General features: G+C 43.6%; 1 protein-coding gene across 1 annotated transcript; it reads right to left on the reverse strand.

Annotated features, from left to right (window-relative positions):
* Nucleotides 1-481: 481 nt before the first annotated feature.
* Nucleotides 482-3,995, reverse strand: LOC123408368. The gene is made up of 3 exons (XM_045101489.1): nucleotides 3,605-3,995; nucleotides 3,141-3,361; nucleotides 482-1,060 (listed from the first exon to the last, which is right to left on the reverse strand). The coding sequence occupies exons 1-3, from the start codon at nucleotides 3,993-3,995 to the stop codon at nucleotides 482-484; spliced, it is 1,191 nt and encodes a 396-aa protein (XP_044957424.1).
* Nucleotides 3,996-27,763: the final 23,768 nt, after the last annotated feature.

Consider the following 27,763-nt stretch of genomic DNA (forward strand, 5'->3'; position numbering starts at 1 on the left):
TTTTTGCATAACCCGTGACGGATTACTACCATCACGTATTAACAAATTTTTTGTAGTGACTTAACAATACCCACTGTGGAAAAACAACGACCGCTACACTTACGGACGGACTGCCAGTGGAAATCATCTATACGCTGAAGTGGAGCCAGCTGATTGGCGCTCAATTTTTCACTTTGTGCGAATTGCGGCTCACACATCGCTGTGTCTTCTACCACGTCAGTGTGTCTTCTACCACATCAGTGAGTAGCCATGGTTTCCAACAGTTGCCTATCATTTTTTATAGGAGAATGTGAGTTGTTTGAAAAAGCAATGCTACAACTACGGGAAGTTTACATAACATTTACGGACCAAGTTTAGACGGAATGTTTTGATTCGTTTAGGATAAAGCAGGGCCAACCCTGAAAATCAAGGTCCTCGGTAAGTCTAGCATTGTTGGGTTTGAAATGGTGTCTCCTTAACCTCCGGAGAAAATTAAAACAAGTCACCCATAACAGAAACAAGACCAAGCAACGGTAACTTCCATACTACAGCAGCCAAGACTAAGCTTGATTAGGCTAATGCCAGCCCTCTCAGGCTTAAAAGTAGCCTCACTATTCTCAACAACTAGTTTCCCATTAATTGAAATTGCCATGAGATAAACCTTCAGAAAGTTCTCAAGTCCAACAGAAACCACGCGACGCGAAAGCTTGATCACACCATTGGCATCGGCGGGCAACCCGTCGTGTCCGGTATCAAGTAATTTGATGAGGTCGCCATCAGCAGAGGTGCCAGCAGTGAATACACTTCGGAAACCAATTGGCCATGACCCACCAGTGAGTTTTATACAGATTGTGGCCTCCACAGAGAAACCAATGTGGCCGGATTCAAATTTCAGCGTGCTGAGCCTGCTAGGGTAAACACCAGTTAGGCAATATCCACTTCTGTAAGTCACAACAAGATCGCTCAGATCTTTATCCTCAGCTTTTGTAGTGCCCTTGACTTTCAGGGAAATCTCAATGTAGGAAGGGTCTATTGACACCGCAATAGCTCGACTGGGGCCAGTCAATGCAAGATATGGATCCTGCATGGTCGAAACAAGTATGTAGGTCAATAATTATGTTCTACTTCATCAGTAATAAGACTGCATCAAGTGGATATAATGCAACAACCAATCTATTATCATATATTCCGTGCACTCCCTCCTTGTGAAATCATAGCGCATATTTTCCAAACTCAGATTTTTGTAAACTTTGATAAAGTTTAGAGGAAAGATGACCATTTGCAATATTGAATATATAGATACGACATGAAAATATATTGGAAAACGTTTCCCTTCGGCGCGCCGGCGGAACCGCCGCGCCGGTCGCTCGATCTCTCGCGTGGCCATGCAACATTTATTCCGTGTAAATTTGCTGCACCTAGTGTTTAATTTTGCTACTAGCTTTTTCATTTGTTACATTTGTCCACTAAAAAAGTTGCATTCACGTTTGGTTGTAACTTGACTTCGCTGGTTTTTTCAGTACAACCGGTGTTTTTTGACTTTTGCTACAACCGTGTTAATTTTTGCTGCAACCGGCATCATTTTGTGCTGCAACCGTTCATTAAAAAAGTTGCATACACGTTCACGTAGATATTTGTTACAACCGGCGTTTGACTTTTGCTACCACGCATCATCAACTTTGTTTTTTTGCTATGATCACGCAGATATTTTTTTTGCTACAACTTTTTTTTTGTTGCAACCGTTGACGAAATTGCTGCATCGTGAACGAAAATTATTGCATCGAGGAAAAATTGTTGCATGAAGATCTAACGGCGCAGCCCGCGTACAGCTGGAAGATCGGGCGGCTCGCGCGCGGCCGACAGAACGATTCGGCCGGCGCAGAGCATTGCCCAAATATATTTCATGATGAGTCATGGTATTAATTTGGCATTGTGAATGTTCATATATTTTTTTCTGTAAATTTAATCAAAGTTTACAATGTTTGAATTTGAAATATCTTGAGAGAAGCCATGCATGGCATGGATATATGTAGTCCTAGGAGTAAGTACTCCCGCTCCTTGGGACACTGTCAATGCTAGTATCTTAACATGGTTTCATAGGTAAGAATCAAACGGGGCATCCTATTTGATTAATAAGGAAAGAGAAAACAGCGATATCTTATAATCTATATATAAATCTTAGCAGCAAATACAAGACATCTAATAAGGCCCTGTTTGGAACCACAATAGATTATGATAATCTGGATTATAAAGGTAGATTATATAATCTGGTTTATAAAAATAATCCAGGTGAACATGTTTGGAGGCCAGATTATATAAACTGTAATCCAGGTTTTACATTGCATAATCACCTGTCTGCCCTTTATTTTATTTTTTTTAAAAAGAGGAGGATGGCGGTGGTAGGAATGTAATTATCTCCAACTTTATAAGGGTAATGGGTCATTAGCAATCCATAATCTGATTTTAGCTGGTGTAGAGTAGATTATGAGTTTTTAATAATCTGTCTATCTAGTTTTTATAATCTACACTATAATCTGTCCTGTTTGGAGACAAAATAGATTATAAAAACTGGATTATATAATCTAGGTGGTTCCAAACAGGGCCTAACTTTCTCTCACGGAAGACATTAAATTGGGGTTATTTTAGATACAACACTAAGATACACTGTACTTCGACTGTTATATATAAATATCTATTTAATGTCATTAGGTATTTGGTTAAAAAAAGTCATTAGATATATCTTAAGGTATAGGATGAACTGAGTATAGCTCTTTATATTTGTATAGGTCCATTAATGATCAGTTTATATATACCTCAACTTGAGTTTTATGAAAATATATATTTGGTGCCATATATTAAATTTTATTTGCACATATGCTACTTTACAAAAAAATGTTACATACAATAAACTGATGGCTCCCGTGATGTATTTTATAAACCTCATATTATGCTATTGTAAAATATATATTTAATAAGATATATTAAGAATAATAACGAGGTATAATGCGTATAAGAGATATATTAAATATTTGAGTACGTACTCCTGGTAGTATAAAAAAATAGTTCTATATAAGAAAACTGTTTGACAAGGAGAGACTGTACGAGAGCAAAATGCATGTAACTTGTAAAAACAAAACAAATGAGTAAGAATATATACAAACCTCCCGAGTGATGGTCTGGCAGCTATTTCTTGGACGGTCAAAAATAATGTTGCGCTTGTTATCCAGGATATCACGTGCAGCAACGATACCAAACACTTGCAATGGCCAGTGTAAACACTCTTTGATTGATGTGATTTTGACTGACTTGATCTGTAGAGTAGCCATGGCATCGGGCGTGTCATGAGAAGCAGGGTACGTATAGCGCATGGAAGGAATAGATGCTGCATTGTTCCATTAATATCAAGTTAGTGAAAGGATGAAATAAAATACTTAAATCGTAATTAGGCCATAGTGACATTTCTCTCACAGAAAAGGGCATCTCTCTATTCTCTTTTTTTTTCCGATGAGCATCTCTCTATTCTCTGACTAGACAAAAATCTGACGTGACATTTTTCACACCTCATTTACGTCATCATGCATATTAAACTTGCTTTAAGAAACAATAAATAGATTGGGATGATTACTGGTTTGAAGGAAGGTGATGCCGCGGCAGGCGTAGAATTTGTTCCAGAAACGGCGGAACCTGGAGGCGAACAGCTCCTCCTCACACAGCGCCCACTCCGTTTCCTTGTCCTCCAGACGACTCATCTCTTCCACGGCTTCCTTCGCCTTGGCGGCTTCTTCAGCCATGAATTTGGCTGTCTTGGCGGCGGCTTCTGCCTCTTTGGCTTTCGCGCTGTCTGTCGTGGCAGCTTTTTTGGCCTCTCTGGCCTTCCTCTTGGCAATCTTGGCAGCTTGTACAGCATCCGCGTCAGCTGCCATCGCGGCCTCGTAGGCGTTCGCCCTGGCTGTTTCGGCTGCTTCCGCGGCTTTGGCCTTGGCAGCTTTCGCCTTGGTTCTCTTAGACGTAGCCATCGTCGCACGCAGCAGCTAATTCTCCAGTCTTTTGAACAGAATGTAATTCTAGATCGAAGAGCACCCTTGTTTCGTGGGGTGACCGGCGACCGACCGCAGGGGAGGCTGTCGGACAGGAAAACCCAAATAGCGATTCGCAGGCCGGGTAGCCGTCGCGGGACGGCGAAAACAATACTCGTAGAAGCGTGAGTTCTGGATTCAATGGAATTCTTTGACGCCGTGCAGGCGTGTATTTATAACAGATGCGGAGCCGTCTTGCCTCAATAAAAAAAAAAGAAGAAGAAGATGCGGAGCCGCCTGTGGGGTTCAATTTAAATCTGACTCGGGAGCCGAGCGCGTTAGGAAGTCGGAGTCCGACGGGCTGTGCAACGCGTTAGCAACGTCAAGCAAACGGGGAAGGGAAGATGTCCAAGATCTGCTGCACAGGCTCGATCTGCGAGAAGAGGATGGCGATGATTTCGTGTGGGAAACACAGGAGGAAACAACACAGGAGGAAACACCACACCTTAGAGCATTTTCACGGAGGCGTCCCAAATCCGTCTTAAATGAGCAGGCGGGCGGTCCGATCAGCGTTCCGTCATAAAAATACGACATACACGGGCTCCTCAAACATCCGACCGACAGGCCTACCCCACCATAAACTGCATCAAATTTATCAAACCCTTCATCCTCCTTCCGTCTATCCCTTCCCTTCCTTTTCATGCGTTCAAGCCATCCCGTCCCACATCCTTGCTCCACATCCTCACCACCGGTCCCGATCCATTGTCTAAAATGTCGTCTGGCCCCTCCCCGAGTGTCGCGATACAGGTTGTGTCCGCCTCGTCCGTCGTCGTCCCGTCCTCGGCTTCGTCCTGCAAGCCGGAGAACATCGTCCGGATGAACCGGCGTTGCCGACATTGAGAGATGGAAGCAGTTCCTGCATCATAGGGAGCGAAAGGGGACATGGAGAAGCAGTTGTCCCTCCAGCCACGCGAGGAACACCGCACCCCATCCATCTGTCGACCGACAAGGATTCCGCCATGAGACTAGGTTGGGACAGAGTAGGATCCGATGGGCGGCTAGGGCATTCTGGACAATTTTCCGCCTATGCAGATGCTGGCTGTAGACGTGTGCCACTCGCCACAACTCGTTTGGATGCAGATAAGCACGACCACTAGCGGCACCAATGCTGCCCCCGACCTGTTCGACGGAATGACACCACCAGACTCTGTATGTTCAAATCCTCCTGTCCGCTCAACTTTGCATATAGTATGTTCAATGTTTTGCATAGACCGGACATGATGAATACTCATAAACCCATGATCATTTAGGAGGTGTTCCTATTGGACATGATCAATGAAAATCAAGGTCCGACCCAAATCAATTACCAATTAGGGGATCCAACTTGCCCTTCATTTGAAATTGGACAACATCTAGTCCCAAAACGATCAAGAAGAAGAAGCACAAGAAGGGAAAGACAACCAAGGTAAGAGGTTCGACATTCCTAACTTTTGAGGATATCTTTTTGGTCAAAGCTTGGTTGGTCAGAACAATGGATCCAATATGCGGCACCGAGCAAGAGGGGAACAAGTATTGGGAGAAGATTTGGAAGGAATATAAAGGAACATATGGAGCCACATCCATGCCACCAACAATGTGACATCATGATACGTCTCCGTCGTATCTACTTTTCCGAACTCTTTTGCCCTTGTTTTGGACTCTAATTTGCATGATTTGAATGGAACTAACCCGGACTGACGCTGTTTTCAGCAGAATTGCCATGGTGTTGTTTTTGTGCAGAAATAAAAGTTCTCGGAATATCCTAAAAATTTACGGAGATTTTTTCTGGAATAAAAGAAAAATACCTGTGCATAGATCCATCGGAGGGGACATGCCAGTGGGCCACAAGCCCACAGGCCGCGGCCACCCCCTATGGCTGCGCCGTGAGGGCTTGTGGGGCCCACGTGGCTCCACCGCCCCCAAACTCAGCTCTATATCTTTCGTCTCACCCGGATAAAAATCAGAGAGAAGGTTTCATCGCGTTTTGCGATATGGAGGTGCCGCCACATCCTGTTCTTCATCTGGAGGGCAGATCTGGAGTCAGTTTCGGGCTCTAGAGAGGGGAAATCGTCGCCATCGTCATCATCAACCTTTCTCCATCGACAATTCCATGATGCTCTTCACCGTTCGTGAGTAATCTCATCGTAGGCTTGCTGGACGGTGATGAGTTGGATGAGATCTATCATGTAATCGAGTTAGTTTTGACGGGGATTGATCCATAGTATCCACTATGTTCTAGATTGATGTTGCTACTACTTGGCTATGCTTAATGCTTGTCACTAGGGCCCGAGTGCCATGATTTCAGATCTAAACCTATTATGTTGTCGCCAATATATGTGTGTTTTAGATCCTATCTTACAAGTTGTAGTCACCTACTATGCGTTATGACCCGGCAACCCCGGAGTGACAATAGCCAGAACCACTCCCGGAGATGACCATAGTATGAGGAGTTCATGTATTCACCGCGTGTTAATGCGTTGGTCCGGTTATTTATTAAAAGGAGAACCTTAATATCCCGTAGTTTCCATTAGGACCCCGCTGCCACGGGAGGGATGGACAATAGATGCCATGCAAGTTCTTTTCCCTAAGCATGTATGACTACATACGGAATACATGCCTACATTAGATTGATGAACGGGAGCTAGCCACATATCTCTCTATGTTATAGCTGTTACATGATGAATCACATCTGTCACACTCATCCATCACCGACCCAGTGCCTACGAGTCTTTTACTACTGGTTCTCGCTACGTTACTTTGCCTAGGCTTGTCCCTTGATACAAGAGGGATTGGGCCACTTTGCTGCTATTGTTGCTACTGCTGTCACTTTGCTGCTGCTGCTACTACTTCTCTTTGCTACCCCGCTGTTACTTGTTGCAAGACTTTGTTGGCGCCGTTGCCGAGGCTAGGTAAGCGGTACTAACATCCCGTCAACAAGGCTTTTTCTGGCGCTGTTGATACAACAGTTAGGAATAGTCTGTCTTGTCACCAGATCGTTTCTGGCACCGTTGCTATCATACTACTTTGCTACGGATACTTTGCTTGCAGACAGTAATCTTTCAGATGTGGTTGAATGTGACGCATTCAGCTGCGAATACTTGAGAATATTCTTTCGCTTCCCGTTGTGCGAACCAACAAATTTGGGTTGAATACTCTACCCTCGAAAACTGCTGCGATCCCATACACTTGTGGGACATCAAGGCTTTTTCTGGCTCCGTTGCGAGGGAAGCACATCAATATTGTCTGAGTCACTTGGGATTGACGTCTGCTGATCACTATGAGGAATCCGAAAGATCCAAGAACTAAAATCTTGCCTTCCACTACGAGGAGAGGTAAATAATTGCCATCTAGCTCTGCACTTGATTCACCTTCAGTTTTGAGTAAGTTTGCATCTCCGCCTCCCGCTAGAAATCTTGATATGTCGCCTCTGCTTGATGATGCTACTTCTGCTGCCCATGATGCTTATGATCATGCTATGCTAGATACTATGCCTAATGATGCTATGCTTGATACTATGCCTGATGATGCTATGCCTGATACTGCTTTGCCACTAAGTGCCCTTGATGCACATATTGCTAGAGTTGCTGCTAGACGTGATGATATTTCTGAAACTGCTGATACTATTGAAGTAGAACCTGCTACTATGCCTGAATTGCCTGTTATGCCTGATACACGCTATGTTATGGAGGGAGAGATAGCTGAGGACTTTCTTGCGTATAAGGATAGCTATGATGTTGAGAAACTTCTGCGCAAGTGGAAAGAAAAATCTCTGAATGCTAGGATGAAATACGACCCGAAGTTTGCTACTTCGCCTATCTTTGTGACCGATAAGGATTATAAATTCTCTGTCGACCCTGAGTTAATCACTCTAGTCGAATCTGATCCTTTTCACGGTTATGAGTCTGAAACGGTTGTAGCCCATCTTACCAAACTGCACGATATAGCCACCCTATTCACTAGTGAGGAAAAGATCCGCCACTACTACATGCTCAAGCTATTTCCTTTCTCGCTAAAGGATGATGCTAAGACCTGGTTCACTTCTCTTGCTCCTAGATGTGTGCGTAGCCCCCAGGATATGGTCTACTACTTCTCTGAAAAATATTTCCCTGCCCATAAAACGCAAGCTTCCTTGCACGAAATATACAACTTTGCTCAAGCTGAAGAAGAGAGTCTCCCACAAGCTTGGGGGAGGCTTATCCAGCTACTGAATGCTTTGCCTGATCACCCTCTTGAGAAGAATGAAATACTTGATATCTTCTATAACGGACTGACCGATGCTTCTAGAGACCACCTAGATAGTTGTGCCGGTAGTGTTTTTAAGGAACGAACCGTAGAACAAGTTGAGATTCTACTGAATAATATCTTGTGCAATGAGAATGCTTGGACTATTCCCTAACCACCTCTTAAGCCAACTCCGAAGAAAAGAGGTATTCTATTCCTCAGTCCTAAAGATATGCAAGAAGCTAAGAAATCTATGCGAGAGAAAGGCATTAAATCTGAAGATGTCAAAAATCTACCACCTATCGAAGAGATCCATGGTCGCGATAACCCGATACAGGTAGTAGAAGTAAATTCTCTGCGTAGGATTGATGAGAGTGATATTCATTTTGATAAACCTGCTAGCCTATGCATGGATGAATTTGATAACTATGTTGCCAAAAAACAAAGCTTCAATGATTATGTTAGCACACAATTGGAAAAGAATGCTCGTATGCTTAGTCATTTAAGTGCTTGTGTGGACAGAAACGTCAACGATCTTAAGCTTCTGAGTAAACATGCCTCTATGGTTACTACTCAGGTAGAACAAGTACTTAGAGCTCAAAATGACTTGCTCAATGAGTTGAATGACAATTCTGTCAGAGTTGTCACTAGAGGCGGTAGAATGATCCAGGAACCTTTGTATCCTGAGGGTCATCCGAAGAGAATTGAACAAGATTCTCAAGGAGTTTGCACTGATGCACCTAGTCATCCTAGAAAGAAGAAGAGAGATGATAGGAACCTGCACGCTAGCAACCCTATTGCTGCTACCTCTGAGAGTCCAAACGATGCCTCTATCTCTGATGCTGAAACACAATCTGGTGATGAACATGAGCCTAATGATAATATCAATAGTGATGTTCATGAAGATGCTCAACCTAGCAATGAAAAGGATGTGGAGATTGAACCTAGTGTTGATTTTGATAACCCACAACCTAAGACTAAGAGATACGATAAGAATGACTTGGCTGCTAGGAAGCATGGTAAAGAAAGGGAGCCATGGGTTTAGAAACCCATGCCCTTTCCTCCAAACCATCCAAGAAAAAGGATGATGAGGATTTTGAGCGCTTCATTGAAATGATCAGACATGTCTTTCTGCAGATGCGTTTGACAGATATGCTCAACATGTCTCCGTATGCTAAGTACATGAAGGATATTGTGACTAATAAGAGGAGGATACCTAATCTTGAGAGCTCCTCCATGCTTGCCAATTACACTTTCAAGGGTGGAACTCCTAAGAAACTAGGTGATCCCGGTGTGCCCACTATACCTTGCTCCATGAAAGGCAACTACGTTAGAACTGCGTTATGCGACCTTGGAGCCGGTGTTAGTGTTATGCCTCTCTCTCTTTATCGTAGACTTGAACTGGATAAGTTGACACCCACTGAAATCTCTCTGCAAATGGCCGACAAATCAACTGCTTTCCCTATCGGCATTTGCGAGTATGTGCCTGTTGTGGTTGCTAACAGCACTATCTTAACAGACTTTGTTATCTTGGATATTCCCGAGGACGATGCCATGGCTGTCATCCTCGGAAGACCCTTTTTAAACACTACAGGGGCTGTTATAGATTGCAACAAAGGCAATGTCACTTTCCATGTCAACGGTAATGAGCATACGGTGCACTTTCCGAAGAAACAATGTCGAGTACATTGCATCAATGCTATCAAAAAAACTTCATCGATTCTTATCGGGAGCTTTGAATGCCCTATTCCTCGTGTCAAGATGACATATGATTTGCTTGTTGGGGAGATACACATCCCCATTGAGGTGACCTAGTGATTATTCGAAAATTCTCCGTCTTCTTTTGCGATTCGAGAAAGTTTTTTCGAGGGGATTTGATCAACCCCATTGACGGATTTCTTTCGATGACCACGAGATGGATGAATCGAGGAGTCACAAACCTCTGTTCCAAGCTTTCACTTTAGGTTGCTTAGAAGAAAAATGATAGATTTAGTTTAGTTTTCCCTGTTTTCTATTTTAGCGTCCCGTAGAAAAGTACCCCAAAAATAAAAGTTCTCCAAACATCCTGAAAATCAAGTATGATTTTTTATGGATTTTTTGAATTTTTTTGGGACAAAGAGTCTGTCTGGGGGCCACACTAGTGGGCCACAAGCCCTAGGGGCGTGGGCACCCCCCATGGCCGCGCCACCTAGGCTTGTGGGGCCCACAGGCACCCCCTCCACTCATTCTTGCTCTCATCTGCTTCTCCTACCTCCAGAAAAAATCGTTTCGTAGCTCAAACCCGTGTTCTTGCTCCTCTTGCTAGGATTTTCGATCTCTTTGCTCAAATCACCGTTCTCCGAACTGTTTTGGGGAAATTACTCCTTGGTAAGTGACTCCTCCATTGGTTCAATTAGTTTTTGCTCTAGTGCCTTATACTCCGCGTATTTTTGCTGCCTTGGTGACCATGTTCTTGAGCTTTGCAGCTGATTTTAGCTGGTCCCAAGTAGTTTTGATGCGTAATATGGCATCTAGGAACTTGTAGGAGTAGTTGCTACTAGTTTTGTTGGGCCTTATTCACTTTTCCTTAGAATCACTAAAAATTTCAGAAATTTTCAGAGATAGAAAATGGAAAAGATGAGGAGGTTCTTAAGAGGCTCTTCAAACCGTGACCCCAAGGATGATGGGAGTGAGAAGAAGCCCAAGTATCCGGTCCCTCGAGTCGCAGAAGTTCGAGCGTGCGAATGGCTAAGCGACGTGTTCTTACGCGCCGCTGGAATTTATGAGGACTTTTATCACTTGGTGGAGAACGCAGGCCTTACCGCCTTCGTTGAAGATAAGTGTCCGCAATACCTCCTCCTCACTAATATCTTCGTACAAAGCTTTAACTTCTATCCGAGGAAGAATCCTCCTATGGTTGAGTTTAAACTTTATGATATCCCCCAGCACATGTCACTCCAGGATTTTTGCAATGTTTGCAAATTGCCTTTTGTTGGGGATATTCATGAACCTCGTCCACGGGACTTGGAAGCTTTCATCGGTACAATTGCTATAGGAGAGGAGAGAGGAGTGTCTTGCGCTAGAGCTGCTAGCATTCATTTTCCCATGCTTCGGTACTTCTCACTATTTGTGGGAAAATGTTTGATTGGCCGTGGGAAAGCCGGGTCACTTAGTTCCCCAGATCTTGCGGTCTTGCGCGAAGCCCTTTATAACGATAAAACTTATAGCTTGGGTGCTATAGTAGCTCAACGGTGGAACCTGAACCGTTCTAAAGGTGTTGTCTATGGAGGTATCTATGCCACCCGTCTCGCCAGACACTTTGAGATACCCATTAGATAGGAGGAAAAATAAGAGGTTCTTCTTCCCGAGAGATATCTAGATTACGGTAGCATGCTTCGCCATGACTTTCTTGATAGAGATATAAATAGAAGGATGATTTATAACCTGGTGTTTAGTCAGGGTACTCGTGAGACTATTACTGTGCCTGCTCCTTCTTTGTTCAATCTTCATGCAGGCATGTACATTATTATTCCCTCGGACATCTACGCATATTGGGGCTTAGCCCAACCACAGGTGGCCGTGCCCGAGCCGCCAGTCGAGTACCAGGCGCCGGTTTATCAGTGGGAGCCAGAGGAGCTCACACAGCAGTGGCATCCTCAGTCCACTCCGGAGTACCCCGGAGTTGGTTATTTCCCTCCTTGGGAGTAGACCAAGTTAGGCCAAAATCCTAAGCCTGGGGGAGTACGTGTTCTCACCGACTTTACATTCTTGCTTATGCTTTCACCTTGTTAGCCAGTGTTCACACTTTGCCACTGTATCATCCATGTTAGTTTATTTTCTTTTTCTTGTTTTCTTTTCGTGTGTGTCTAGTTTGAGAAAACCCAAAAAGATTTTCTTTTCTTCTTTTGCTTCTTGGGAGCTTTCCCGTGTAGATAGTTTTCTTTTTCTTTGGGTCAAGGTAGAAGATATTGGTTACAATGTTTAGTGGCTCTTGCATGCATACTTGTTTAGCTTTCAAAGAGCCATATTACTTTGTCTTCTCCTTTGTGTTTGCCTGCAGATTCTAGCTTTAGTCCAATGCACGAGCACTCTTATTATTGTTCACATCATTCGGTCATGCAAGTGAAAGGCAATAATGACGATATATGATGAAGTGACTGGGCCTGGAAAAGCTGGTATGAACTCGATCTATTTTATTTTTGTAAATATGAATAGCTCACTATTCCTAGTTCAGCTTTGTTGTGAGAGAAACATGTTTGCAATGACAACTTAGATATCATAGTTGCTTATGCCATGCTTACTTAGCTAGGAGCTTATAATGGTTTGTCTTGGATGCCCACATGAATGTTGAGATGACTATGATGTAGTATGATAGGATGGTATCCTCCTTTGAATGTTTCAAGTGGCTTGACTTGGTGCATGTTCACGCATGTAGTTGAAACAAAATCAACATAGCCTCTATGATGTTCATGTTAATGGTGATTTATGTCCTACTCATGCTTGCACTCAATGTTAGTTAATCTCAATGCATTTTGATGACTGTTGTCGCTCTCTAGTTGGTCGCTTCCCAGTCTTTTGCTAGCCTTCACTTGTACTAAGCGGGAATACTGCTTGTGCATCCACTCCCATAAACCCAAAGTTGTTCCATATGAGTCCACCATACCTACCTATGTGCGGTATCTACCTGCCGTTCCAAGTAAATTTGCATGTGCCACTCTCTAAACCTTCAAGAAATAATTTGTTTTGCATGCCCGAACCGCTCATGTGGTGACAGGGGGCTATTGGTATCTTCCACGCTAGGCGTGTTATCCTCGATATGTGTTTATTCACTAGCATTCACGAGAAAGGGGCCGGTAATTGGAATTCCCAGTTCCATGCTCAAATCGAAAAGATAATTGCAAACAAAACTCCCCGAGGATTGATGTTGGTATGGATGGTACCTGAGGATTCGGATAGCCGGGGAGTGGATTGGTTGGTGGTGGGGGAGTCAAAACTTTACTTTTCTGTTTGGGAACCGCCTATAGCATGTGTAGCGTGGAAGATATTGAGAACTCTTAGTCATTGTGTTGACAATGAAAGCATGCCACCCAAAATTATTATCTCTGTTTTCAAAGCTTGAGCTCCGGCACCTCTGCAAATCAATGCTTCCCTCTGCGAAGGGCATGTCTATTTATGTTCCTGTTGAGTCATCCTCCTCTTACAAAAGCACCAATTAGAGAGCACATCTGTCATTTTTATGCTTTGCTTTTAACTGTGTTGAGTATGACTATGAATGGATCTTCATTGCCTTGAATTACAATGTTTAGTCAGCCCTTGGTCTTTGAAGGTGCTCTACATTTATGTTTTGCGGTCTCAGAAAGAGCTAGCGAGATACCATCTATTCGTACCGCTTCATGTTGTTTTGATTGAAGTGTTGACGTATGAGACTTATTATTATTTGCTCGCTATTTGATTATGCCATTGATATGAGTTTACCGTGAGACCTAGATGTCAATTGCTTATGTCGTTTGCTTGTGATCTTGCTGAAATTCTGGTTGTGAGTTAGACATAGTTGCAACAACAAGATCAAACAGAGTTCGTCAAAGTTTTTCTTTTGTCTCTTTCAGTTTGTCAACTGGGTTGCTTGAGGACAAGCAAGGCTTTAAGCTTGGGGGAGTTGATACGTCTCCGTCGTATCTACTTTTTCGAACTCTTTTGCCCTTGTTTTGGACTCTAATTTGCATGATTTGAATGGAACTAACCCGGACTGACGCTGTTTTCAGCAGAATTGCCATGGTGTTGTTTTTGTGCAGAAATATAAGTTCTCGGAATGTCCTGAAAATTTACGAAGATTTTTCTGGAATAAAAGAAAAATACCCGCGCAAAGATCCACCGGAGGAGGCGTGCTAGTGGGCCACAAGCCCACAGGCCGCGACCACCCCCTATAGCCATGCCATGAGGGCTTGTGGGGCCCACGTGGCTCCACCGCCCCCAAACTCAGCTCTATATCTTCCGTCTCGGCCGGAAAAAAAATCAGAGAGAAGGTTTCATCGCGTTTTGCGATACGGAGGCGCCGCCACATCCTGTTCTTCATCTGGAGGGCGGATTTGGAGTTCGTTTCAGGCTCCCGAGAGGGGAAATCGTCGCCATCGTCATCATCAACCTTTCTCCATCGACAATTCCATGATGCTCTTCACCGTTCGTGAGTAATCTCATCGTAGGCTTGCTGGACGATGATGAGTTGGATGAGATCTATCATGTAATCGAGTTAGTTTTGACGGGGATTGATCCCTAGTATCCACTAAATTCAAGATTGATGTTGCTACTACTTGGCTATGCTTAATGCTTGTCACTAGGGCCCGAGTGCCATGATTTCAGATCTGAACCTATTATTTTGTCGCCAATATATGTGTGTTTTAGATCCTATCTTGCAAGTTGTAGTCACCTACTATGTGTTATGACCCGGCAACCCCGTAGTGACAATAGCCGGAACCACTCCCGGAGATGACCATAGTATGAGGAGTTCATGTATTCACCATGTGTTAATGCGTTGGTCCAGTTCTTTATTAAAAGGAGATCCTTAATATCCCGTAGTTTCCATTAGGACCCCGCTGCCACGGGAGGGATGGACAATAGATGTCATGCAAGTTCTTTTCCCTAAGCACGTATGACTACATACGGAATACATGCCTACATTAGATTGATGAACGGGAGCTAGCCACATATCTCTCTGTGTTATAGCTGTTACATGATGAATCACATCCGTCACACTCATCCATCACCGATCCAGTGCCTACGAGTCTTTTACTACTGGTTCTCGCTACGTTACTTTGCCTAGGCTTGTCCCTTGCTACAATAGGGATTGGGCCACTTTGCTGCTACTGTTGCTACTGCTGCTATTACCGTTCCTTGCTACCCCACTGTTACTTGTTGCAAGACTATGTTGGCGCCGTTGCCGAGGCTAGGTAAGCGGTATTAACATCCCATCAACAAGGCTTTTTCTGGCGCCTTTGATACAACAGTTAGGAATAGTCTGCCTTGTCACCAAATCGTTTCTGGCACCGTTGATATCATACTACTTTGCTACTGATACTTTGCTTGCAGACAGTAATCTTTCAGGTGTGGTCGAATCTGACACATTCAGCTGCTAATAGTTGAGAATATTCTTTCGCTTCCCGTCGTGCGAACCAACAAATTTGGGTTGAATACTCTATGCTCGAAAACTGCTGTGATCCCATAGGCTTGTGGGACATCACATCACTCCAACATTGATGGGGGGTCATTCAAGGGGAAGTGAACATGTACGTCGGGTACTACTCACAAGTGATCAAGCGCCCCTAAAGTGGGATGGGAATGGCAACTCACATAAGCTACTTCATCTTCTCATCATTTGCATCCTTCATCTTGCATTATCATTCTCATACATTTGTTGTTTCCTAGATGGCGGTGGAGGCGACTATGTATCACGAAACAGTAAGAAGTCATTTGGTTTTAGCCATCGTTGGATCATATTGAATGGCCGGCCAAAGTGAACACAACTAATCTCCGATCTCAAGGCTGGCAAGAAGATAAATGATGTCTCAAGCTCCCAGCAATCAATTGGGTTGGACGATGAAGAGGTAGATATTATCGTCACCATTCCAAAGGATAGCTGACAAGTCATGGGAAACAAATGGGAGAAGGCAATGTTCTCCCATGACTCAACGACTACAAAAATGTTCTCCACATGGTCGGGCATCTTTTCGGTGGGAGCGAACAAGAAAGAGGAGATGTATAAGTTCATGTTGGATGCGCAAAAGGAGAGGATGGAATGGGACCGGAAAATGACGGCGAAGAAGCTGGAAATTGGGAGGGAGAAGATCGAGTTGGAGAAGCAAGAGGCGACTATCAAATGGGAGCTCAAAAAGTAGAAGACTTTTGAAGAGATTGGGCTTGAGAAGGAGAGGTTACAACTCGCACGGGGTGACGAGGACACGAAGGTCATGATGTCGGATGGAATACTCTTGGATGAGCATGCAAAGAAGTGGATTTTGGAGAAGAAAAGGGAGATCCACCACTGTAGGGAGTATGAGACGGCGACGGCGGCTGCGGCAGCAGAGGAGCATGCGACAAGGATGCAAGAGGAGCATGCAGCCTAGATGCGTGAGTTGCACACTAAGCAGGATGCAAGGATTGCCTTGGAGCAGGATACATGGATGGCCCGGAGAAGGATGCATGGATGGCGTCCGATGAGTGATCCGTATAGCCATCGAGGCATCTGTCACGCTCGGACATTGATTTTCATTTTGCCATGTCCGGATTGTTGAACTATGATATGTTCTGTTTTCTTTCGAACTATTGAATTCAGAAATTTGTATCATATGATCGACGTGCATGGATTGCATGGATTTGAGGTTCCTTAGTTGAGGTCTCTGGATGTTCGGTAGCCCATATGAGGGGCCATTCGGGGCTGTTTGTGGACATGCCCAGGCGTGTCGTCCGACGAATAGGGGTTCGGATTTGCCAAGTCCGGTTGTAGATGCTCTTATGAAAGTACATATAAATGTGGCTTTTTACAAGAAGTCTTACTTTATTAATCAAATAATAGTTACATCGTTCGTTGATAGTCTTACGATGAACTCAGGCGGGGCATCAACCTAAAGAGAATGGTTATTTGCACGTCCCCATCTAGTCAATTCATGCGCTACATAATTTGTCTCTCTACTACAGTTTGCAATAATAACCCTCTTGAAATCTAGTAAAATAATACAAAAATCATCAATCACTGGCGCTGCGCACCATAGAAAACCCTTTGTTCAAGTTTATCGCATCCACCACCATGTTGTTGATCTCGCCACCAGATTAGAGCATCCCGTATTTCTTGCTAGCTTCGGCCCCTCAAGCAAGGCACCTGCTGATACTATGAACACATCATCTACATGTTCCGGTCTTGCCTTCGATGTTATTATGAAACTTCCCCGATGATCACAACTTACAACTCCACATGGGCATGTGTAGTCATCCTTGGTAAATTATGATGCATCAAAATTTATAATTTGTCGTCCATATAGAAATTCTACGTCTTCAATGTATCTATAATTTTTAATTGTTTAATGATATTATATTATCAATCTTGAATGTTTTATATGCAATTATATGCTATTTATACAATTTTCTAGTACTAACCTATTATCTCAGTGCCCAGTGTGAGTTCCATTTTTGCATTTTTGACCTTTTCACAGAAACAGTACCAAACAAATTCGAAACACAATGAGACTTTACGGGGTCATCTTTGGACATATAGAGACCCTAGAAGCTCCGGGAGGAGGCCATATGAGCCAGGAGAGAACGAGCTTGCATGGCGCACCTTGGGGGGTAGTGGCTCCCTCAGCTGCCCTCCTCACCTAATTACACTTTTATATATTCACATATACCCAAAACTCAATAGGGATACACCCCAAATACTTTTTCCACCATCACAAGCCTCTGTTTCGTCGCAAACCCTTTTGGAGGCATCTGTCGGTAATCTGTCAGAGGGGTAATCAATCATAAAGGCTATCTTCATCAACTTTGTTGCCTCCATGATGATGTGTGAGTAGTTCACCATAGACCTATGGGTCCATAGTTAGTAGCTAGATGGCTTCTTATCTCTCTTTGATCTTCAATACAATGTTCTCCTCGATCTCCTTGGAGTTCTATCCGATGTAACCTTTTTTTGTGGTGCGTTTGTTGGGATACGATGAATTATGGGTTTATGACCAGATTATTCATTGACAATAATAGAGTAAAATATGAACTTTATTATGCATGATTGTTATACCTTCGTATTTCTCTGATCTGTCCATTTGGTTTTCCCAACTAGATTGATTTATCTTCAGTGGGACTGGTGTGTTGTAATAGGTTCAATATTGCGGTGCTCTATATCCCAGTAATATAAAGGGACAAGACACATATTTATATTGTTGCCATTAAGGATAAAAAAATGGGGTCTATTTATATTTATTGGGTTTACTTTGTCTACATCATGTCACCTTGCCGCAAGCATTACTATGTTTCTACATTACTTTGTTTGTATGAACTTAATCCCTAGATAGGCAAACATAGAAGCGCTATCGAAGTCGAGTAATAGTAGTAGATGCTAAATCTTTTCAGTCTACTTGTTTATGGACGTGATGTCTATATACCTGATCATTTGTGTGAATAACATCATAAGTATGCGCTTTTCTGTCGATTGCCCAACAGTAATTTGTATACCCATCGTATGTTATGTGTTCAAGAGAGAAGCCTCTAGTGAAAACTATAGTCCCGGGTCTACTTAATCGTATAGAAAAAAACCTATTCACCTTACTGCAATTTTACTTATTTTTTACTTTTCTTTTGTTATATCTATCGCTATCTGAATTAATCCTTACAAGTAACGAGTTTAAGGGGATTGACAACCCTCTTGTCTGCGTTGGGTGCAAGTGTTTACTTTCGTGTGTGTGGTTACTCAATCTGGGAATTTGTGTGGTTCTACTATTGGTTCTATAACCTTGGTTCTCACTGAGGGAAATACTTATCGACTACTATATTGCTTCACCCTTCCTCTTCAGGGAAAATCCCAACGCAGCTCACAAGTAGGAGAAATATTTTTTGCCGTTGTTGCGAGGGAGACATCATCAACTTCTCATGAGGTACCTCCATACAAAATATCATTAACTTGTAATACTTTTTATTTGCCTTTTATTTGCTCCTCCTTTTCATCTTCCTCCACTTCTCTAAAAAATAAAAAACACAAAAATATTTTTGTTTTCATGGTTACTTGCTTTGTCACTATGGCTATTTCTTTTCTCGTTGCTTGTAATCCCGAGAATGAGGTGCCTAACTTTAAAAAAGGAAGGAGAATTTTTAAAAAATGGTTGGTATAGAATTTTCCATGCTCAAAATATATTAACCCGTAAGCAATCCACTACCATAGTTCTTCGCAAATTTTATGTGGGTATACTACTTGGTATAGATTTGTGCTAGATACTATCATCGGAGGGAATTACTTGAGTAGTAACCTCATGTATTCTTTTAATCTTATGGGAAATTTAGTGGGATCACCACCTATTACTATTAATGAAACATCATTAACTTTGGAGCATGTGATGCATAGGCTAGAAATTATTGAAGATAACATGCTTACCATTGAGCATAGTGGTGTACCAAAGGAATGGAATCGTTGATCAGATTTCAGAAGTCATTTCAATATACTCACACAGTTCACCATGATACTTACTGAACATTCCACCTTTCAGTCTTTTGTTTTCTTGAGTGGCTTGTCCTAGTTGAGTCTTTAAACTCTCAATCAGGTTTATATATTCTTGATTTTGTGCCTCAAGCTTCTTATTCTCATCTACACTTTGGAATAAGGATTTGCATTTGGCCTCGTTTTGAGACTCAACATATATTTGCAATTCTTTGGCCGTTTCCAGATCGTTTTGCAATTGGCTTATAGATTCAGCTACTATAAAATATGCTTTCATTTTTTAAAAAGGGGGACAATAGGACAACTATGCATATGAGTTCAAAAGAAAAATTATTACAATAGTACAGTTCTTTATTTTTATCCCTCGCAGCCTGCAAAGCATGTCGACAGTTAGTGTTAGACCCTCGGATCGACCATGCTACCAAATCGAGGATCTAGGGCTAGTAGCTAGGAATTTGTATGCAAAAATAGCAAAAATCCTAATACATATCTTAAGGCTTATTGACATACGGCTGGCTACTCCTCTCAGTCCTGCTCGTACAGCCCCGAGGTGCGCGTCAACCAAACTCAAGGCGTTAAACTCTTGTACGGTAAAATCAGGATCGCGCATGGATTCTTTCTATTGACAATGGTTCATTACACTCTCCACTTCAGAGTTGGTAACTGAAACATCGTCATACTCCTCCGAGGCCTGGCCTGCAGGAGGGATTTCCAGATTGTCCACCATCGTCGAAGGGGGTGGCTGTGTTCGGGTCCTATCGAATACATCGACGGGTATAAATATGTGTCGTCTATTGGAAAAGCATCGCTTATTATAAAAATGATACCTTTTGTAGGAGGAAGCTATGGGAGCAGTTCCTGTAGAAGCTCCGCGTTTGGAAGGCCGACTTGTTGGAAATATTCCCTAGAGGCTACGATAAAATAGTTATTATTATATTTCCTGTTTCAAGATAATCGTTTATTATCCATGCTATAATTGTATTGAATGAAAACGTAAATGCATGTGTGGATATATAGACAAAACTATGTCCCTAGTAAGCCTCTAGTTGACTAGTCACTTGATCAAGGATGGTTAAGGTTTTCTGACCATATACAAGTGTTGTCACTTGATGATTGGATCACATCATTGGGAGAATGATGTGATGGACAAGACCCAAACTATAAACATAGCATGTGATCGTGTCATTTTGTTGCTTTTCTGCTTGTCAAGTATTCATTCCTATGACCATGAGATCATGTAACTCACTAACACTGGAGGAATACCTTGTGTGTATCAAAGGTCGCAACGTTACTGGGTGACTATAAAGGTGTTCTATAGGTATCTCTGAAGGTGTCCGTTGAGTTAGCACGGATCAAGACTGGGATTTGTCACTCCATGTGACGGAGAGGTATCTCGGGGCCCACTCGGTAATACAACATCACATATAAGCCTTGCAAGCAATGTGACTAAAGTTTTAGTCACGGGATCTTGTATTACGAAACGAGTAAAGAGACTTGCCGTTAACAAGATTGAAATAGGTATAGGGATACCGACGATCAAATCTCGAGCAAGTAACATACCGAAGGACAAAGGGCATGGTATACGGGATTATATGAATCCTTGGCATAGAGGTTCAACCGATAAGATCTTCATAGAATATGTTGGATCCAATATGAACATCCAGGTCCCGTTGTTGGATATTGACCGGGGTGTGTCTGAGGTCACGTCTGCATAGTTCTCAAACCCGCATGGTGTGCACACTTAAGGTTCAGTGACGTTTCAGTATAGTTGAGTTATAGGTGCTGGTGACCGAAGGTTTGCTCGGAGTCCCGGATGAGATCACAGACGTCACGAGGGTTTCCGGAATGGTCCAAAAACGAAGATTGATGTATAGGATTGTTTCATTTGGCTTCCGGAAAGATTTCGGGCATTGCCGACAGTGCACCGGGAGTGACGAATGGGTTCTGGGTTTTTACCGGGAGGGGCCACCCACCCGGGAGAGAACCTAATAGCCCATGGATGGCGCACCATCCCTTGGTGGGCTGGTGAGGCCAGCCCAATAGGGCTATTTCGGCAAAGGGAAAAAATCAAAGGAGAAAAGAAAAAAAGGGAGGTGCGAAGGAAGGAAGGGACTCCACCTTCCAAACCGAATTGGGGTGGGAGTCCCTCCTCCTCCCTTCGGCCAACGCCCTTGGGGCTCCCTTGAGCCTTGAGGCTAGCGCCTCCCCTCCTCCTATATATACTAGAGGTTTTAGGGTTTTTGAGACACAACTTTGGCACGTGCAACCCTAAACCTCTACTTCGTAGTTCTTCCTCTAGATCGGTTTTCTGCGGAGCTCGGGCAGAGCCTTGTAGGAATAGATCATCACCATCACCAGCGCTCCGTCATGTTGCCGGAGAACTCATCTACTTCCCCGTCTCTGTTGCTGGATCAAGAAGGCGGAGATCGTCATCGAGATGTACGTGTGCTGAACGCGGAGGTGCCGTCCGTTTGGTGCTAGATCGGGACGGATCGTGGGACGAAGCTGTTCCAGTACATGAACCGCGTTTATTAACGCTTCCCGCTTAGCAATCTACAAGGGTATGTGGATCCGATCTCCCTCTCTTAGATGAACATCACCATGATAGATCTTCGTGTGTGTAGGAAATTTTTTGTTTCCCATGCAACGTTCCCCAACAGTGGCATCATGAGCTAGGTTCATGCGTAGATGTAATCTTGAGTAGAACACAAAAGTTTTTGTGGGCGTTGATGTTCGATTTGCTGCCCTCCTTAGTATTTTCTCGATTCGGCGGTATTGTTGGATTGAAGCGGCCCGGACCAACTGTACTCGTACGCTTACGAGAGACCGGTTTCATCGACTAACATGCAACTTCTTACATAAAGAAGACTGGCGGGTGTCTGTTTCTTCAACTTTAGTTGAATCAGAATTGACCGAGGCGGTCCTTGGAGAGAGGTTAAATAGTAATTTGCACATCACCTTTGTGGTTTTGCGTAAGTAAGATGCGATCATACTAGATACCCGTAGCAGCCATGTAAAAGATGCAACAACAAATTAGAGGACGTCTAACCTGTTTTTGCAGGGTATGCATGTGATGTCATATGGCCAAAGACATGATGTGATATATTGGATGTATGAGATGATCATGTTGTAATAGTTAAATATCGACTTGCACGTCGATGCTACAGCAACCGGTAGGAGCCATAGGGTTGTCTTTAAACTAACGTTTGTGCTTGCAGATACATTTACTATATTTCTATGTTGTAGCTTTAGTAGTGATAACATAGATAGCACGCCAACCTCTATGGCGACACGATGATGGAGATCATGATGATGGAGATCATGGTGTGGCGCCGGTGATGATGAAGATCATGCCAGTGCTTTGGTGATGGAGATCAAGAAGCACAAGATCATGGCCATATCATCTAACTTATGAATTGCATGTGATGTTAATACTTTTATGCACCTTATCTTGCTTAGAACGATGGTAGCATTATAAGGTGACCCCTCACTAAAATTTCAAGATAAAATTGTGTTCTCCCCGACTATGCACCGTTGCGAGAGTTCGTCGTTTCGAGACACCACGTGATGATCGGGTGTGATAGACCCAACATTGACATACAACGGGTGCAAAACAGTTGCACACGTGGAACACTTAGATTAAACTTGATGAGCCTAGCATGTACAGACATGGCCTCGGAACACAAGAGACCGAAAGGTCGAGCATGAATCATATGGTTGCTATGATTAACATAGATATGTTTACCACTGAAACTACACTCAACTCACGTGATGATCGGAGTTGAGTTAGTGAATTTGGATCATGCCATACTCAAATAACTAGAGGGGTGTCTTTTTGAGTGGGATTTTATTAGTAATATGATTAACTAAACTCTAATTGTCTTGAACATAGTCTAAGTAAACTTTGCAATATTTTTGTGTTGTAGATCAATGGCTCGCGCAGTAGCGACCCTGAATTTCAATACGTTCCTAGAGAAAGCTAAGCTGAAAGATGATGGTAGCAACTTTGTAGAGTGGGCTCGTAATCTGAGGCTTATCCTACAATCTGGGCAAAAGAATTATGTCCTTGATGCAGCGCTAGGAGATGAACCACCCACTATGGCTGATCAAGATGTTTTGAACGTTTGGCAAGCGCGTAAGGAGGACTACTCAGTAGGTCAATGTGCAGTCTTGTATGGCTTAGAACCGGGACTTCAACGATGCTTTGAATGTCATGGAGCATATGAGATGTTCCAGGAGTTGAAGTTTATCTTTGAGAAGAATGCCCGGATCGAGAGGTTTATTTTTCAACTTTGCAAAATGGAGGAGAATTCGTCTATCAGTGAACATATGATCAAGATGTCTGGGTATTCAAACCGTCTAGCTGAGCTGGGGATTGAAATCCCGCAAGAGGCTATCACTGACATAATTCTTCAATCACTGCCACCTAGCTAGAAGATCTTTGTGTTGAACTATAACATGCAAGGGATGAATAAGTCACCCGACGAGTTATTTGCGATGCTGAAAGTCACGGAGTCAGAAATCCGGAAAGAACATCAAGTGTTGATGGTCTATAACACCACTGCTTTCAAGAAAAGCGGCAAAGGCAAGAAGGGTAACTCCAAGAAGAGCGGCAAAATTTTTGCCCCTCCGACGAAGAAACCCAAGGCTGGACCTAAGCTGGAAACAAAGTGATATTATTGCAAGGGGATGGGTCACTGGAAGCGCAACTGCCCCAAGTACTTGGCTGATAAGAAGGCGACCAACGCCAAACCAGGTATATGTGATATACATGTTATTGATGTGTACCTAACCAACTCTCGTAGTAGTGCATGGGTATTTGATACCAGTTTTGTTGCTCACATTTGCAACTCGAAGCAGGAACTGCCGAATAAACGAAGGTTGGCGAAGGATGAAGTGAAGATGCGCGTGGGAAATGGTTCCAAGGTTGATGCAATCGTCGTCGGCACGGTCTCACTTCAGTTACCATCGGGATTAGTTATGAACTTAAATAATTGTTATTTAGTGCCTGCATTAAGCATGAACATTATGTCTGGATCTTGTTTATTGTGAGACGGTTACTCTTTTAAGTTAGAGAATAATGGTTGTTCTATTTATATGAGTAATATATTTTAAGGTCATGCACCCAATGTGAGGGGTTTGTTCATATTGAATCTTGATTGTGATGAGACACATATCCATAACATTTATACCAAAAGATGTAGAGCTAACAATGATAGCGACACCTTCTTGTGGCACTGTCGCTTAGGTCATATTGGTGTAAAGCGCATGAAGAAACTCCATGTTGATGGGCTTTTGGAGTCACTTGATTTGGAATCACTTGACACGTGCAAGCCATGCCTCATGGGCAAGATGACTAAGACTCCGTTCTCTGGAACAATGGAGCGTGCAAGTTGTTGGGTAACGTAGCATAAATTCAAAAATTTCCTACGCCATATTCAGATCTTCCTATGGAGAGACCAGCAACGAGAGAGGGGAGAGTGCATCTTCATATCTTTGAAGATCGCTAAGCAGAAGCGTTGCTAGAACGCGGTTGATGGAGTCGTACTCGCGGTGAATCAGATCGCAATGTGATTCCGATCTACTGCCGAATCACGGCACCTCCGCATTCAACACGCGTGCAGCCCGGTGATGTCTCCCGCACCTTGATCCAGCAAGGAGGAGGGAGAGGTTGGGGAGATCTCTGGCAGCACGACGGCATGGTGTCGATGGAGAGACGAGGTCTCCCGGCAGGGCTTTGCCAAGCACCGTGGGAGAGGAGGAAGAAGAGAGACAAGCGTGCGCTGAGAGAGATGGAAAAACCGTATCCCCAAAGGCAAAAAAACTACTGTATATAGGGGGAGGGAGGGGTGGCGCCCCCTTTAGGGTTTCCCCCTTTAGGTGGGACGGCAGCCCTAGATGGGAGAGGGGGGGCATGGAGGAGAGGGGGTGGCGCACCCCTAGGTGGGCCTTAGGCCCACCAGCCCCTAGGGTTTCCCCTCCCTCCCACTCTGTTGTGCCTGGGCTGAGTGTGGGCGGTACACCAGCCCACCTAGGGGCTGGTTCCCTACCGCACTTGGCCCATGTAGCCTTCCGCGGCTTGTGGCCCCTCCCGGTGGGCCTCCGGAACCCTTCCCGTGGTCCCAACACTTTGCGGGTGGTGCCCGAAACATTTCCAGCGTCCAAACCCATCCATCCTATATATCAATCTTTACCTCCAGACCATTTCGGAGCTCCTCATAACGTCCGAGATCTCATCCGGGACTCCGAACAACCTTCGGTAACCTCGTATAACAATTCCCTATAACCCTAGCGTCATCGAACCTTAAGTGTGGAGACCCTACGGGTTCGGGAGGCATGCAGACATGACCGAGTGGGCCCCGAGATACCTCTCCGTCACACGGAGTGACAAATCCCGATCTCGATTCGTGCCAAACCAACAGACACTTTCGGAGATACCCATAGTGCACCTTTATAGTCACACAGTTACGTTGTGACGTTTGATACACCCAAAGCACTCCTACGGTATCCGGGAGTTGCACAATCTCACTGTCGAAGGAAAAGGCACTTGACATTAGAAAAGCTTTAGCATACGAACAATACGATCTAGTGATATGCTTAGGATTGGGTCTTGTCCATCACATCATTCTCCCAATGATGTGATCTCGTTATCAATGACATCTAATGTCCATGATTAGGAAACCATGATCATCTATTGATTAACGAGCTAGCCAACTAGAGGCTTGCTAGGGACACATTGTGATGTATTTATTCGCACATGTATTGCTATTTCCTGTTAATACAATTATAGTATGAACAATAGACAATTATCAGGAACAAGGAAATATGATAATAACCATTTTATTATTGCCTCTAGGGCATATTTCCAACAGTCTCCCAGTTGCACTAGAGTCAATAATCTAGTTACATTGTGATGTATCGAACACCCATAGCATTGTGGTGTTGATCATGTTTTGCTCGAGGAAGAGGTTTAGTCAACGGGTCTTCAATATTTAGATCCATGTGCACTTGACAAATATCTATTACTCCACTCTAGACATGGTCCTGGATGGAATTGTAGCGTTGTTTGATGTGCTTGGTCTTCCGGTGAAACCTGGGCTCCTTGGTTATGGCAATGGCCCCAGTCTTATCATAGAAGAGTGTCATCGGACCCGACACGCTTGGGACCACTCCAAGGTCGGTGATGAGCTCCTTCATCCAAATCCCTTCATGAGCCGCTTGTGAAGCAGCTATGTACTCCGCTTCCAATGTAGATGCTGCCACAACTTCTTGCTTACTGCTGCACCAGCTCACTAGCCCGCCATTCAGAACATACACGTATCCGGTCTGTGACTTAGAGTCATCCGGATCTGTGTCGAAGCTAGCATCGACGTAACCCTTTATGACGAGGTCTTCGTCACCTCCATAAACGAGAAACATCTCCTTAGTCCTCTTCAGGTACTTAAGGATATTCTTGACCGTTGTCCAGTGTTCCATACCGGGATCACTTTGGTACCTTCCTACCAAACTTGTGGTAAGGTTTATATCAGGTCTGGTACACAACATGGCATAGATTAGAGAGCCTACGGCTGAAGCGTAGGGGACAGTACTCATCTTCTCTCTATCTGCTACCGTGGTCGGTTACTGAGTCTTACTCAATCTCATACCTTGCAAAACTAGCAAGAACCCCTTGTTTGAGTTTTCCATATTGAACTTCTTCAATATCTTGTCAAGGTATGTACTTTGCGAAAGCCCTATGAGGCGTCTCGATCTATCTCTATAGATCTTGATGCCTAATATGTATGCAGGTTCTCCAAGGTCCTTCATTGAAAAACTCTTGTTCAAATAGGCCTTTAGGCTCTCCAACAACTCTATATTATTCCCCATCAATAATATGTCATCCACATATAGTATGAGGAAAGTTACATAGCTCCCACTCACTTTATTTTACAGACAAGCTTCTCCATAAACCTGTATGAACCCAAATGCTTTAATCACCTCATTAAAGCGAATGTTCCAACTCCGAGATGCTTGCACTAGCCCATAGATGGAGCGCTGGAGCTTGCACACCTTGTTAGGACTCTTAGGGTCGACAAAACCTTCTGGTTGCATCATATACAACTCTTCCTTAAGATACCCGTTAAGGAACTTTGTTTTGACGTCCATTTGCCAAATTTCATAATCATGAAAAGCGGCAATTGCTAACATGATTTGGACTGACTTTAGCTTCACTACGGGAGAGAAAGTCTCATCGTAGTCAACTCCTTGAATTTTTCGAAAACCCTTTGCGACAAGTCGAGCTTTGTAAACTGTCACATTACCATTTGCGTCAGTATTTTTCTTGAAGATCTATTTATTTTCT

This window comes from Hordeum vulgare, chromosome 7H (genome assembly GCF_904849725.1).
Source record: "Hordeum vulgare subsp. vulgare chromosome 7H, MorexV3_pseudomolecules_assembly, whole genome shotgun sequence".
Taxonomy (NCBI): domain Eukaryota; kingdom Viridiplantae; phylum Streptophyta; class Magnoliopsida; order Poales; family Poaceae; genus Hordeum; species Hordeum vulgare.

What these genes read in the sequence shown, in the direction of transcription:
- LOC123408368 (XM_045101489.1), bottom strand. Translation starts at nt 3,995, where the DNA reads ATGGCTACGTCTAAGAGAACCAAGGCGAAAGCTGCCAAGGCCAAAGCC. An exon ending in CATCACCTTCCTTCAAACCA is followed by an intron (nt 3,362 to 3,604) that starts GTAATCATCCCA and finishes GGAACAATGCAG; the next exon opens with CATCTATTCCTTCCATGCGC. An exon ending in GCCAGACCATCACTCGGGAG is followed by an intron (nt 1,061 to 3,140) that starts GTTTGTATATAT and finishes TCGACCATGCAG; the next exon opens with GATCCATATCTTGCATTGAC.